Source organism: Pristiophorus japonicus, chromosome 10 (genome assembly GCF_044704955.1).
Source record: "Pristiophorus japonicus isolate sPriJap1 chromosome 10, sPriJap1.hap1, whole genome shotgun sequence".
In the NCBI taxonomy this organism is placed as follows: domain Eukaryota; kingdom Metazoa; phylum Chordata; class Chondrichthyes; family Pristiophoridae; genus Pristiophorus; species Pristiophorus japonicus.
In genome coordinates, this window is record NC_091986.1 from 28,963,654 (window position 1) to 28,978,691 (window position 15,038).

The following is a 15,038-nucleotide window of genomic DNA, read 5'->3' on the forward strand; positions in this document are numbered from 1 at the left end:
GCTCCCGGTTAAGCAACATCTCAATTTTAAAATTCTCATCTTTGTTTTCAAATCCCTCCATGCTCGCCCCTCCCTACCTCTGTAATCTCCTCCAGCCCCACAACCCCACCCCCTGAGATATCTGCACTCCTCTAATTCTGCCACCTTGAGTATCCCTGATTATAATCACTCAACCATTGGTGGCTGTGCCTTCTGTTGCCTAGGCTTAAAGCTCTGGAATTCCCTCTAAACCCCTCCGTCTCTCTACCTCTCTTTCTTCCTTTAAGACTCTCCTTAAAACCTATCTCTTTGACCAAGCTTTTGGTCACCTGCCCTAATTTCTCCTTATGTGGCTCGTTGTCAAATCTTTGTCCTAATACTCCTATGAAGCGCCTTGGGACATTATAGTACGTTAAAGGCGCGATATAATTACAAGTTGTATGACTTCTGCAAGGCAGGAGATATGTTCTTCAATGTGTATTATTTTTATAATATTTCTTGTCTTATGTTTATCATGACCATCCTCATTGGTAAAGTACCTATTTTACTCCTATCTGATTATTAATTTTCTACTTTCATTATACTTTTGATATTTGCCATTGATTGTAAGCGAAATCTTTCTTCCAGACTTGTTTTTCCCCAAGCATATTCCAGCGAGAGGTTCTCGAATACATCTGTCATGACAGTTCCTCACCCATCCCAAAATAAACCTGTGTCACACAAATGGATTTTAAAAATTAAATCACAACTTAAACTTAACTCCCTCAACTGCTCCTCCCCACTTCAGAAGTAGCACGATGAACTTTGTTAGGGCTCAAGTTTATATTTAATTCGTCTGTCAGTATCCCCGGACTATAATTCTCAAGAGCTAGCGTTCTTTAGCAATGCAACTCTGGAGTCATTGCATGGCCAGCTCTTCACCTCCTCTCCCACCCATAACATACGCATGAGTTCATCTGATGGAATTTGCTTGCCAACTAACCTTGACGCCCAGGATTACAATGCCCAAGAGCATCACCTACCGGGGCTACCATGACCTGCACCTCCTGATGCCTCTATTTTATTCCATGGTCCATTCCTTCCTCTGCAGTCTCCTCATGTGGCAGTGCAGCTGCTTCAGGAAGTAGAGGCAGAAAGTGTTGCAGAAACAAATAATGAAACATAAGATTTTAAAAAAGGGAGGCAAAGGAAATGTTAACAAGTAATGGAATAGGGGAGAAATGAAGGAGGAGAGGGTGAACGAAATAAGTACTTTTCTTCACACTGGCTTCTTTACTCTGCGCAATAAATAAACTGATCTCTATTTTAGCAGGAGTACCTGAGAGTAATTGTTGCAGGGTGGTTAATGAGGGATAGAGAGAGAAAGACTGATGGGAGGTGGGAGGAGTGAGCTTTAGTTGAGATGAGGCAGAGTCCAATAACCCTGTTCTGATGAGGGTAGAAGAGAAAGGCAGATGGGAGCAAAGGAGAAAGATAAATTTGAGTAGGAGAGAGAGAAAATTAGGGTTTTAAGCAGAGGTGAAAAGAGAGCTTAGATATCTTGTGATTGGTGAGAGAATAAGAGAGAAATAATTTTATGGAGTGGAGGGCAGACCTCAATTGATAGAAAAAGTCAGGTGCGGTGGAATTGCAAGCGGTGACTAGGAGAGAATCCCCGTTGTAGAGAGGAGAGTATGAACACTGCTGAGAGTAGGAGAGTTAGTTGGTAGCAGGTCTTAGTTGGCCCTATGTTATGAAATGCTCCATCCATTGATTCTCACAATGAGCATCTCCACTAGTTTTATAATGTATGTTAAGATGTACTTAATACTGTAAGTACTCCCCCTAGACTTCCCTCTACTTCATTGAAGTAATGGTATGTAATATCAACACTGCAATAGAATAAAATATATGTCTAATGTATTGCAAACTTCCTTTCTAAATTTAAGTATTGGATTTTTTTTGTCCCCATAAATTATTTGGGAATTGTAAGAAGTAATTTTCAGAAACTTAGTTGATACAAATTAAGGTTGGATTTGTTTTGTGATTTGACAGATCCTTATACAGGGGCTGAAGAATCTCAACCGAGCTGTACATGAGGATGTAGTAGCAGTGGAATTGCTGGCCAAAGAGATGTGGGTGGCACCATCAGCTGTTGTACTTCAGGATGAAGGACAAGTTGAGGACGATGAAGAGGATGAGAAAGAAGGCCTTGTAAGAGATCCATTGCTATGTGCATTTACTGAAGTGCTTTCATAAGTTGTCAAAAATAAAACCACTCATTATACAGGATGGAATGTGGACATCACCGTGATAAAAATAAGTTAATTTCACTAAATCTTCTATTCCAATATATGAAAGTAAAATAAAAAAATCATGATCTTCATGAAACTGCAACAGTTATCTTGCTGACCACTACAGATTGGAGGCATGGGGGGGGGTGGGTGGGGGGAAAATGAGATTATGCACTTTTAAAATGTCAAAGGTTTGATTTTGTGGATGCAAAGCTACACAATAATGAGACTTAAAAGGTGTGGGAGAAAGGGGCTGCAGGATATTAGATTTGGCTGGGTGTAACCATTAACTACAAAGCAATTGCCATGTGATTTGTGCAAATAATACTGACTTTTTAATCAGCAAGATCAGATTTCAATGCTTGTAATCTGTCTCCTTGATACATGGCTCTGTACATTATTTTATGTTGTGGCTTTTTATTCATATAGTGTAAATGATATGCTTTTGTATACTTAAATTCAAGAATGAGGTCATCTGTATTAAAAATAATTATGCATAAATAAATTTTAAATTGGGGAATCTGATTCAACTGTTATCAAATTGTTCAGATCAAGAATGCATTTATAAAAGTTGATGTGCTGTTTTAAATTTTTGATTTTCTCTTTTTAAGCTGAGGAACGTAACGACCAGGAAATTTTCAAAGCCAACTGGGAAAGTAGTTGGGGTAATTAAAAGGAACTGGAGATCGTACTGTGGCATGATTTCAAAGTCACAAATTAAAGAGGTAAGCTTATAGTTGGAATGGGATATTACTTTATAATTTATAAATGATTCATAAATGGAGATTTGTATCTGTACTACCTGTATTTTTTATCTGTATTTCAAGGCAGTAAGACACTTGTTCACACCGGCAGACCGCAGGATTCCTAGGATTCGAATAGAAACGCGACAGTCCTCTGCACTTGAGAAGCAGAGAATCATTGTTGTGATTGATGGTTGGCCCAGAAATTCTCGCTATCCCAATGTAAGTAAATCAGTTAAACTTGCTTGTTTAGTTTACCTGGGAAGGATTACAAGCAAAAGGCATTTCAGACTATATAAAACTTAAGAACAAAACTCAAGCAAGTTTATAACTATCGTCTGAGTTTGAAGATTATAATAAATTACTCCAGGGCATGTCATTTTAAATAAGGTGTGTACTAGCATTTTTTTTTTTCAGTTTTTGTTTCAAGCTCACAACAGCTATTGCAGACAACTAACAACTGTTGGTGCCTGATGACTTCCTCAACAAAGGATCAACAGCTATATTGTAATCATTGCAAATTTGTTAAAGCAATTTGTAATTGATTATTGGGGAATAAGATGGGCAATATACATAATTCATTAATTTTTGCCCTTCCAATCTTGGCAAGTCAGTTTAATGGTAGGATGTCTGTTTGCACTAACCATTCTCTTTTCTATCTCATCCCGCAAAAAACGACTTGAATTTGAGTTGATTTGGGTGTAAAAGGAGAGAAAATAATTGAATAATGTAGCTGCGTTTAAAAAGGCAACATGGGTAGTTTCAACTGGTTTAGGAGGGAAACCCAATGGCCCAGATTTTGCAGCCAGCGGCGAAGGAACAATGCTTGCCATTCACTTCGTTGATGGTTGCCCACAGAGTTTTCGTGGGCTTTTGAGCATAGACATGCGGGGGCTGAAATTCAGGCCCACCAGAAACCTGGCGCACCTACGATTTTTTACCTGTTTTTACCGCCTTATAGGAAGAGGTCGACTCCCGATCGATATTCAGGACTTGTCAATTTTTTCGACAAGACTGGAAGTCGGTCATAATAGGGGCGGAATTGTGGAGGTAATTGGTGGTGAGGGCCGGAAGTTGGGGCAGGACCGAGTCTCCGCTGCTGTCACTCAGCGGTGGAGCGATGGTGATGTCAGTGCGAGTTTGCGTCACCACTTCTCTCCCCTCATATTTAAAGGGGAGAGAAGCAGCGATTTTGTAGGTTCGGCCACTGGGCCACCAGGGAGGGTTTCGGCCGGGCCAGCGGCACCCAAGAGGGAATGCCGGGCTGCCTGTTGGCGGCCTGGCCGAACCCGGGGCAATACTTGTCCGGCCGATCAGGAAGTCGGCTGGCAAAAAAAAACATGGCAGCCGCGGCATTGCACCCTCCTTTTGAAGGGCCGCCGTGCCACACACACACACAAAACAAGGTGCCCCGACAGAAAAAGCTGTCGTGGGTACCGCGCGGCAGAGCAAAGATTTTGGCAGGTAAATTTCGCGCGGATTGGGATGTAGGTACGGGAGAGCAGCAGTGCGTGCTTTGATGACGCGCTTGCGGCGGTCGACAGCAGCGGATCGGAAGTAGGGACAGGCCAAAAAATCCCCGAGGTGAATTTGGATCGTGGCGGCCAATTGATTACAACGCGGCGGCCACTCGATTCCGCCGCATGGCCGCCGCAAAACGGCAGTAACGGGCCTTATCCGGACCCTGAATTTCGGCCCCGCTGTCATGGGACGTCTGACCCAGCTTTGCGCCCTCTATAGGGGAACTGTGGCATGTGTGAGCAGGAAAGCAACAGCATAACTCTTGAAGCAATCAGATTGAAGAATCCTCACTGAAACACGCAGAGTTTAAACCAGGAAGTATAAATTAGATTTCAATCATGTACAGAAAGTGAAATAAAGATCCGGAAAGATGGGATTAAGAGAGAAGTAAGAGACAGACAGAAAATGTTAAAAAATCTCCAACACTAATTAAACTCTGAAGGAATGAGACGCCACACTTTTACAATTAAATTTTCAATGCCAGAGAATTTGTTTGGCAGTAATTATGACTTGTCACGCTGTTAAAAATTCACTTACATTCACATTAAAAATTCACGTGTACATTCTCACCTGAATGCGCCAGTCCTAACTTTTTAGTGTGTTTAGCGGGTAAGTACCCCAACTTCACGCCTTTTCATGGATTTCAATGCCGAGTCTATCAACAAGGTACTGTTGTAGAGCAACCTGTGGAGGAGCAGGGAAACTCGGACCGCAACTTTGGGATTTCCACATTTAACTGCCTACTCCGGAAGTTGCTGTCTGATTTAATCCATAATAACAGTGAGCACTGTCAGCCTCACCATTATTCTCAACCCAAAATCTGGACCTGTGATTCAGTTACAAGACCATTTACAAGGGGCACTAAAGCAAGTTAATTGGCCAATTTGTGATTTGAAGTAATTATGAATAGCAGTCTTTACTTTGAATCACTTGTTCTTATTTTTAGCAATGGCAATTACTTCAAGATTACTATTTTTCTCCAAAACCATTTTGATATTTCCAAACGTGTACATTCTCACTCGTGTATGATGACAAGAACTCTGTGAAATTAAACAGTAGCTCCAATCTTCTTGTGGCTATCGGATGGCTACTGTTGCAAAGAAATAATGGACATCATGGCCCGTAATTTGTGCTCACTGCTGGCCCAGAACTAAGCTTTCCACAAAGATCTCGTGATCTCTGTGGCGAGAAGTTCAGCTTTTCCGATGTGCAATTGAATCAGCGTAAGTTAATGGGGAATCCCCTAACGCGAGCTGCTGTGACGCTAACAAGCTATCTAAGTAGCCAATTGCAATGCAGAATTCTCACAGACTGGGAACCAGGAAGTGAGTAAGCACCTTTTTTGATTTTAACTTTTTAAAGTTAGAGAGCAAAACAAAGATTGGAGCTCTCGCATGGGGAAAAGACAAACCTGAAATAAAGATGGACAAAATTTTTTTTTTAAATTAAGTTTCTTAAATGTTTTAAATTTTTATTAAAATGGGTACATTTGACACTCCGTAAAATGAAAATTAGTTTTTCAGGGCCATAACGTTTGTTTAGCAGTCGATACTCTGTTAAAACCACAGTTACACTGAATCCAAAAGGGTCTAACTTTTAATGGAGTATTTAACAGCGATAATACCACGGAAGAGCCGAAGTTTTCGTCAGTTTCCCTGATTTTGTGGATTACACTGCCGACTGTGCGTGGGGGAGAGGGGGGTGGGACACATACCGCAGCCAATGTCGGAGTAGTGAATGACTGACCGCAACCTCAGGATTTCCGTGTTAGGATGTGCATGCATTGTCTTCCCTGCATCTAACAGTTTTGCCCCCAGGCAATATAAAAGCAGAAAACTTTGTGACTCATGTTAGAATATATTCCCAGCGAAAACTATATTATCATCACAAAACTCCCCAATGTAAGATTAAATCTTTATTTCAGATATTTAAATACTATTCTAATTTATAATAGGAGCTGTACAAATCGATGTTGCCCCAGCTGTAAAAGCAGATATTCAGAAGTTAAATAATTTGAGACGGGTGTGTGACATATTTATAAATTTCCCATCTCCACAAAGGTTTGTTTGATGCACAGCAGAGTACCCAGCTGAGCCATACAGACCAGATGATCCTAGGTTTGATGCCAGTCCACATTGTTTTCAGCTTGGATGTTACAGTTGGCCTTGGCATCCCTGGATAGGATGGGGAAATTCAACCAGCTTGAAAGTGTATTTAGTGAGGTCATTGGGTAAAGGCATAAGAACATAGGAATTAGGAATAGGAGTAGGCCATATGGACCTTCGAGCCTGCTCCGCCATTCACTAAGATCATGGCTGATCTTCGACCTCAACTCCACTTTCTCGTCTGATCCCTTGATTCCCCTATCTCTATCTAAGCCTTGAATATACTCAACGACTCAGCATCCATAGACCTTTGGGGTAGAGAATTCCAAAGATTGTGAGTGAGAAAATTCCTCATAGTCTTATATGGCCGACCCCTTATCCTGGGATTATGCCCCCTCCTTCTAGACACTCCAGCCAACGGAAACAACCATTCAGCATCAACCCTGTTAATCCTGCTCACAATCCTACATGTTTCAATGAGATCACCTCTCATTCTTCTAAACCTCAGAGAGAATAGACTTGTTCTACTCACTCTCTCCTCACAGGACAATCCTTACATCCCAGGCATCAGTCCAATGAACTGCCTCGAAGGCAAGTATGTCCTTTCTTAGATAAGGAGACATAATCAGCCTAGGCTGTGATATTACCCTCACAGTTGAATAGGTTGCTGACACTTGCTGTCCAGGCTTATGCCTGCAGAATAGCTGCTTGAGTGAGGTACTGGAGGGTGGTTGGTACTGCTGGAATCCTACCTCAGCTAGACTCGGTTACCTGAGGAAAGAAAAGGGGAAATGGGCAACAAAATACAATCCGAAATGTCTGTGCTGTGTTTGTACATGTACAGGGCCACTTTGTCAGAAGTCTAGGAAATGCTGGAGATAAAGAAACGGAAACTGAAGTTCTTCTGCTGGAGCACGATGTCCCGCATCAGCCTTTCTCTCAGGCTGTTCTTAGTTTTCTACCCAAGATGCCATGGCTAATCACAGAACAGGTATCGTATTAAATATCAGACTATTCTTTCAGCATAGAGAGGATATTGAAGTGCAGAACATCACAATTTTCATATCTTACTGTATCTCTACATTTTGGAAAGCAAAGAGCAACAAGTCAGACATTCTCTCACCCCACTAGGTTCAAATTCAGATAAAGAAGTAGGATTTTGTTGACATTTTACCCTGTTTAATATGCTTTCAAAGCTGCGTTGTGATTGTTGGGCTAAAAAGGTGCAGGCTAGCACAATCAGGAACAAAACAATCATTACATTTTAAATTGATAAATTCAAATGCACTTTTATAATGAATGCATTTGAAAGTCAGATATCTTGTCTCTTTTGGGTTCAGCACAATGCATTATAAGCTCTTAAGATTAGAATGTGTGGAAATTCTGTGTTTTTAAAAAAAAACTTTTAAATAGTTCACAACTAATTAAAAATTATATTTAACAAAAAAAGATACATTTCAACATCCCAATCGGCAAACTGTTCCTGGGGAACCCCTTAGTGTTGCTCTGTAAACAGTAAAAATGACACAATTCCTGCCTTGTATGAAACAGATGGTTTCTGTGTCCACAGATGCTGCCTGACCTGCTGATTGTTTCCTGCATTTCTTGTTTTTTGTTTGATTTCTAGCATCTGCAGTATTTTGCTTTTGTTTTCATGTTTTCGCAAGCAGTTTAACACTTATTGCCAGCTCTGGGGGTGAGGGGGTGAGGGGGTGCGGGGGGCACAGTGCAGCCTGTGTCATAGCAGTGAATGACAGACTGCAACTTCAGGATTTCCGCGTTCAGCTGCGCATGCGCCAAATCCCAAAGTTGTGGTCAATTTCAAGGCATAATGACTGTGAACACTGCCAGTTTGCCATCATCAGGACCTCAAATTCTGGGCCATTGTGTTGAGGCTTCATGCGGGCGGATACCTCCGACCTGAAAAATTTCTACAAACTTTTTGGAGGTTTGGAGACTTGCGGTCCTGGGCCTCTATGCGAATATTCATACTTGTGGTGATTCTGTACGTACGGAACTCACAAGTATGAATGGGAATATCCTCAAAAACACACACACACTTAAAATAAATGTTAAAAAAAATCAGTTATTTAAAATTAATCAAAATGAAATTTAATTATTTAAAACAAATGTAATTTAATTTTTTTTTTACATATTTTAAAGGGTCTAAGAATAAACTTACCTTATTTAACAGAATTTTAAATGGCTGTGAATTCAGGACCACTGAAAAATTGAACCCAAAATTAGATGTTTTTCTTAGCAGACATAATTCATGTAAGCTATCTATTTAGTGACAGTTCGTCATTATTGCAGGACATGAAAGAGAGGATGGACCTCAGACATCTCCATATCTGCAGTGTGGACCCTCCTGGATGTACTGATATTGATGATGCTCTGCATTGTCGAGAGTTAGAAAATGGAAATCTGGAGGTAAACTCTGATATGAAATATTCACTTGGATGTGGTTAAAAGTTTGAATTGGAGTGCCTCTTTTTGACTTGGAATAGAACTCTAGATAATGCCAGAGAAAGAGATTGTAATAACAGTTCAGAAAAAATTATATTATCTTGTTTGTAATTCAGAGATATGCTAATTTCTTACAAAAATGAAGATGAGCCAATTAAATCATTAAAAGCACTTCTAAACAAAAATCAATCTATTTTATTCCCTTTAGCCTCAATGTGTAAGGGCTCAAAATGAGGTTTGTAACATAATAAAATTGTGAAAAAGGTTAGATATTTCACAATAGCCGATCCCAGGACCATCGCACTCAGTACATGCAAATAAGAGAATGGTACAGAAATACTAGCATAGAAAGAGATTGGATTAAAGAAAAATGTTGGAAATAAATACTGAGTCAAGAAATTGAAAGGTTAATAGAGATATTTTGAAGTTCCAGTTTCATCTGGTGTGGGCATCACGTAACTTCATATTCTAGGCATCACGTAACTTCTAGAACGTAAGAACATAAGAAATCGGAGCAGGAGTAGGCCATACGGTCCCTCGAACCTGCTCCGCCATTCAATAAGATCATGGCTGATCTGATCTTAGCCTCAACTCCACTTTCCTGCCTGTTCCCAATAACTCCCCGATAGTTCAAAAATCTGTCTATCTCAGACTTGAATATATTCAATGACTCAGCTTCCACAGCTCTCTGGGGTAGAGATTCACGAACCTCTGAGAAAGAAATTCCTCCTCATCATCTTAAATGGGCAACCCCTTATTCTGAAACTATGCCCCCCAAGTTCTAGAGACCCCCAAGAGGGGAAACACCCTCTCAGGATTTACCCTGTCAAGCCCCCTCAAAATCTTGTTATATTTCAATAAGATCACCACTCATTCTTCTAAACTCCAATGAGTATAGACCCAGCCTGCTCAACCTTTCCTCGTAAGACAACCCCTTCATCCCAGGAATCAACCTAGTGAACCTTCTCTGAACTGCCTCAATGCAAGTATATCCCTCCTTAAGCTGTCTTATGGCTTTTTCTACCTTGTGCAGGGCTGGGGTTTTTACTGAGGTGGTGGCGGGTAGCATGCGGCAAGATGGAGTCAAGGACACTTGAGTCAAAGGCAGAGTCTCGGTTGAGGAGATCTTCGAAGTGCTCCTTCCAGCGGGCCCTGGCTGCCTCTGTGTCCTTGATGAGTGTTTCCCCGTTCTTAGCCAGCAGTGGGATGGGGCCTTGGCTGTTTGGGCAGTAGGTGGCCTGACACGAGACTCCCAAAGCAAGCGCTCTACTCGGAACTCCTTCACAGCAAACAAGCCAAAGATGGGCAGAGGAAACGTTTTAAGGACACCCTCAAAGCCTCCCACCGACACCTGGGAATCCCTGGCCAAAGACTGCTCTAAGTGGAGGAAGTGCATCCGGGAGGGCGCTGAGCACCTAGAGTCTCAACACCGAGAGCATGCAGAAAACAAGCACAGGCAGCGGAAAGAGCGTGCGGCAAACCAGTCCCACCTACCCTTTCCCTCAACAACTGTCCCACCTGTGACGGGGACTGTGTGTCTCTTATTGGACTGTTCAGTCACCTAAGAACTCATTTTTACAGTGGAAGCAAGTCTTCCTTGATTCTGAGGGATTGCCTATGGTGATGTGATCCCTCCTTAAATAAGGAGACCAAAACTGTACGCAGTACTCTAGGTGTGGTTTCGCCTGTACAGTTGCAGCAAGACTTCCATACTTTCATACTCCATTCATCTTGCAATAAAGACCAACATTCCATTTGCCTTCCTAATTACTTGCTGTACCGACATGCTAACCTTTTGTGTTTCATGTACGAGGACACCCAGATCCCTCTGTAGTCTCTCTCCATTTAAATAATACTTTGCTTTTCTATTCTAGAATCTTCTTTGTGACAAGTATTCATTTTAAGCAATAGCTAATTTCTATGTGTATGTTATCTTTTGAATTGAGCATAGTTGACTGAAGCACTTAACATGGCCAATTGGCCCAGAGTGAAGTTGATGTGAAATGAAACGCTAGTATTGAAATAAGAAATATTTTGTGCAGAATTCTCTCTTTATTTAAACTATTGCGTTCACTGTGGCTTCAGAAAAAGCGGTTAATGTTTCGGGTGTTACCTTTATCAGAACTGACCAATGAAGTAGCTTGTTCGTGTATTGACGATCACACCAACGTATCCCTTGTTAAATTGGAAAGTTAAACATTCAACAAATCAGAAAGTTTAGGTGTAATTGAATGTAATTTGGTTGTACTTCTGATAATAGAATAACTTTTTGGAATGGTGGGGTGAGCAAAATAATTCACTGAGTAATGTTGGGAAAATAACTGGCCTCCAGATAAGAATTTTGCATTCTTCCACTCCTACTATTAATTTGTTATATTTTTACAACATGTTAGTGTGGTAAACTGTAAAGCATAAATGCTCTAATACTGGTAACATTCAGAGCACTACAACCCTATGTGTGATTATAAGTGGTCATTTTGTTTTATTCCTTAATTTGAATCTGATTTGAGATCTTCTCAGAGCACTACAGGAATAATAATATTTGTGAATGTTCAAAAACAGGTTGGAGTACATATAGCAGACGTGAGCCATTTCATCCGCCCTGGCAATGCTCTTGACCAGGAGTCAGCAAACCGAGGGACCACAGTATATCTTTGCGAGAAGGTAAGGATGCTACAATTTTAATTGTAATTTTAATCAAAATAATTTTGAAATACACTTTTTATTTGGACTTGGTTTGTGCATAACCATAATTATTTTATAAACATTAAATATGACAATGCAGGCAAAATTTTTATTGACTTTTGAGTTATGCAGATAGAAGACACGTTCATGCTGTTTCATTTATGAAACTTAGGGCTGGATTTTGTAGGGGTCAGCGGGCGCAATTGGTGGCGGGTTGGGTGGGAACGTTCCCCCCCCCCCCCCCCCAGCGGGTTGGGACCCCGCTGTGAACCCACTGCCACGCGCCTTTACCAAATGTCGGGTCTGTCAGCGCTCTGCAGACACGATACGCAGCGGCGGGCGATGCAATCAAAATCATTAGTGGCTTGTTTACAGCCACCTAACAGATGTTTGTTTTTTTTACGAGCTTTTTGAATTTGATAGGTCACCCACTGGTTTCCCGCTGTGCCCATACCTCGTCTCTGAAGCTGAGGCGGGAGGTCAGTGGACCACTTCAAATGTCAAGCCAAAGCTCCCCGCTAATTGAAAAATGTTTCGTTAACCACTAGCTTCTCTAAACTGCATTCTCACTGCAGATTCAGAATGCTGCAAGTCTTTATACAAGTCTCCATCCAGGCTGACCTCATTGGGCCATAATTTGTGGCGCGTCCGAGGTGCGCTGCACATGCGCTAAAACCCGGAACTTGCGTTCTGTCAAGAATTCTCTTGACCGATCGTACAAATCCCCAGGAAAAGGGCATTCACTGGCAGAGAGTTGAGCTATTTGCCCAACTTCTGCCCAGCGAATGCCCGTGAAATTTTTACGCCTGGTAAAAACAGCCATAAGGCCTGCTTTTACGAGCGTAGTTAAAACAGAAAAATAAAATTTTATCAATCATTTATACATTTTAAAACCCTGTGCAATAAGGTAAGTTTATTTTAGGCCTGTTAAAATATGTACATTTTTTTTAAAAAATTAAATTTTTGTTCCAATATTTAATTACCATTTTAATTAATTTTAAATATGTATTTATTTATTTGATGTGTAGAGGTATTTTTATGTGTTCCCCATTCATACATATGGGAGTTCCATACATATGGAATCCCATAAGCAGGAATGGAGATTCTCTTCTTTGATTGATTGGTTGGACAAGCCCACGTGATCTCAAGGGCGCTTGCAAACCACATGCGTCCCTGGGATACATGGGCCTCTACGCAGGCCCACACGTAAAGGCCCAGGAGCGCAAGTGTCCGAATCTCCCGGACTACCAGGTAAATTCGTAGATTTTTTGCAGGTCAGAGCCATCCGTCCGCAGGAAGCCTCCGACGGCAAATTCAGCCCCATTACCTCTCCCACTATCATCTCTACTTTACCTGCCATCTATTCCATCAGCATGGGTGCCCTTGAAACTCTCTTACCTTGGTCCTCAGAATCTCACCACGATCAGCCCCAACATGAACATCACCAACAACACCAACCTTCTCCATAATCAACTGATGCTGCACAGGGCATCAGCACCTGACCACATTGCTGCCAGGGATGCCCTTACCATGGCCAGATTTACTTCACTTCACGCTGTATACCCTGGCTGCTACATGATGCGCCAGGTTGGCACCACCCCACACCAGCACCATAAATCATCCCTACAATGCCCAAGCCATTCCTTTCACACGCATCACCATTGCGGGGGGTACCTTTATGTCTCACCATTCACTGCAGCTCACAAAGCCATTTCCAAAGGTGCACACAAATCTGTGTTGAAAATAAAGATATCAATGTTTGACACCACATTAACAGAAAATTTACATGAACATTGCATAAAACACTCAAGTGCCCTCCCTTGTGTGCTGTTAGTTAGTATGATTGTACCAGAACGAGTGTGAGTGGTGCCGAGTGAGATAATGTAGATAGAGAGGGATGGGCAGAGGTGCAAAGTAAGTTGGTGTGAGTAAGGATGTGCAGGAGTAGGGTAGGGAAGGCAGAGTGATGGGGATGTGATCAGAGACTCAGCAGGATGAGGTTGAGTGTGGCTTTGTACTAAAGTTTCGTGATCTACTGAGATCATCAAAATGTTTGCGGCACTGCAGCCAAGTCCTCCTGACCACATCCCTGCTTGTGTCCTCCTGTACAATGTGCAACCAGGCTGTGTTAATCTCCTGAGGAGGTCTTTTCTGTCCATTGGAAGGGAATAGGACCTCCCTGCATGCTTTGACTCTCTCCATAAGCATCTGGAGGGAGTCATGGGAGAGCCTGGGTGCAGCTATGCACCTTTGTGCAGTGTTTGTCAGTGTTTGCAGCACCTCAGTGCTGTAGAAACTGACAGCACAAAGGTCAAAAGAAAGTTGGGTATGGTCCCTTTAAGGAAACCGGCTGATGACGCGACACCAAATGACATCATCAGTCCCACTTCCTCTAATTGGCCAGGAAACACGCTGGGCGGGCTTAATAAACCCAATCTTGGGAAATTCATTTCAGAGGCTAGGATGGAGACAGCAGCGGGGTCGGGACCTGCCACCAACCTGCGGTAGTTCTAGGAGTTGTACTTGTACTGAAATGAAATATTACAAAACAGGATGACACTATATCAAAAGTACTGATTTTTTTGTTTGTTTTGCAATAGAGAATTGACATGGTTCCAGAACTGCTCAGCTCAAATCTTTGCTCCTTAAGATCCAACGTGGAGAGGTAACTTATTTTTCCGTGCATGTCCTAAATTCATGATTGATTGTTTCCTGATCTGAATTATACTGTTGAGAGGCACTGATTGAAAGACAAGTACACTGTCCTTCCTTCTTCTACCCCACCCATCTGCTTACAGGGACTAAATTAGATAAAATCTTTCACTACTTCCCAGCATACAGTGAAATTGTCCGATACCGGTGAAGAGGTTGCCACTTCCATGAGACCTAAACATAATCACGACAATAGACTACATTTGTAATAATTTGATAAACCAGTTCCTTTTTTTAACTTGAAATTTTTGACAGTCACTTAACTCTTTTTCAATTTATTTTCTTCCTTTTATAGGTTTGCATTTTCTTGCGTCTGGGAAATGTCACAAAATGCTGAAATCCTACATACTATGTTTACAAAAAGTGTTATTGATTCCAAGGTAAAGGAATATTTTTAATGCGATGTGCCCAGGCATGTCTTTCATTCACTCCAATCTCCCTGATGTGGCTGTGTAATCTGCTGGTTGTGTGGCTGGGGAGAGGGAACAGGGAAGGTGATTAAAAGTAAAAGAGAATGGGGAGGGGGAACTAGAAAGCTTTATCCAAGATATATG

General features: G+C 41.6%; 1 protein-coding gene across 1 annotated transcript in view; it reads left to right on the forward strand.

Moving 5' to 3' along the window:
- Positions 1-15,038, forward strand: part of dis3 (DIS3 exosome endoribonuclease and 3'-5' exoribonuclease) — a 45,015-nt gene that overhangs the window by 16,861 nt on the left and 13,116 nt on the right. Inside the window, exons 7-14 of the mRNA XM_070891730.1 lie at positions 2,014-2,172; positions 2,864-2,977; positions 3,080-3,217; positions 7,466-7,612; positions 8,935-9,051; positions 11,650-11,751; positions 14,373-14,437; positions 14,780-14,864. Coding sequence (XP_070747831.1) covers positions 2,014-2,172; positions 2,864-2,977; positions 3,080-3,217; positions 7,466-7,612; positions 8,935-9,051; positions 11,650-11,751; positions 14,373-14,437; positions 14,780-14,864 — 927 coding nt within the window. The remainder of the gene's footprint in view (positions 1-2,013; positions 2,173-2,863; positions 2,978-3,079; positions 3,218-7,465; positions 7,613-8,934; positions 9,052-11,649; positions 11,752-14,372; positions 14,438-14,779; positions 14,865-15,038) is intronic.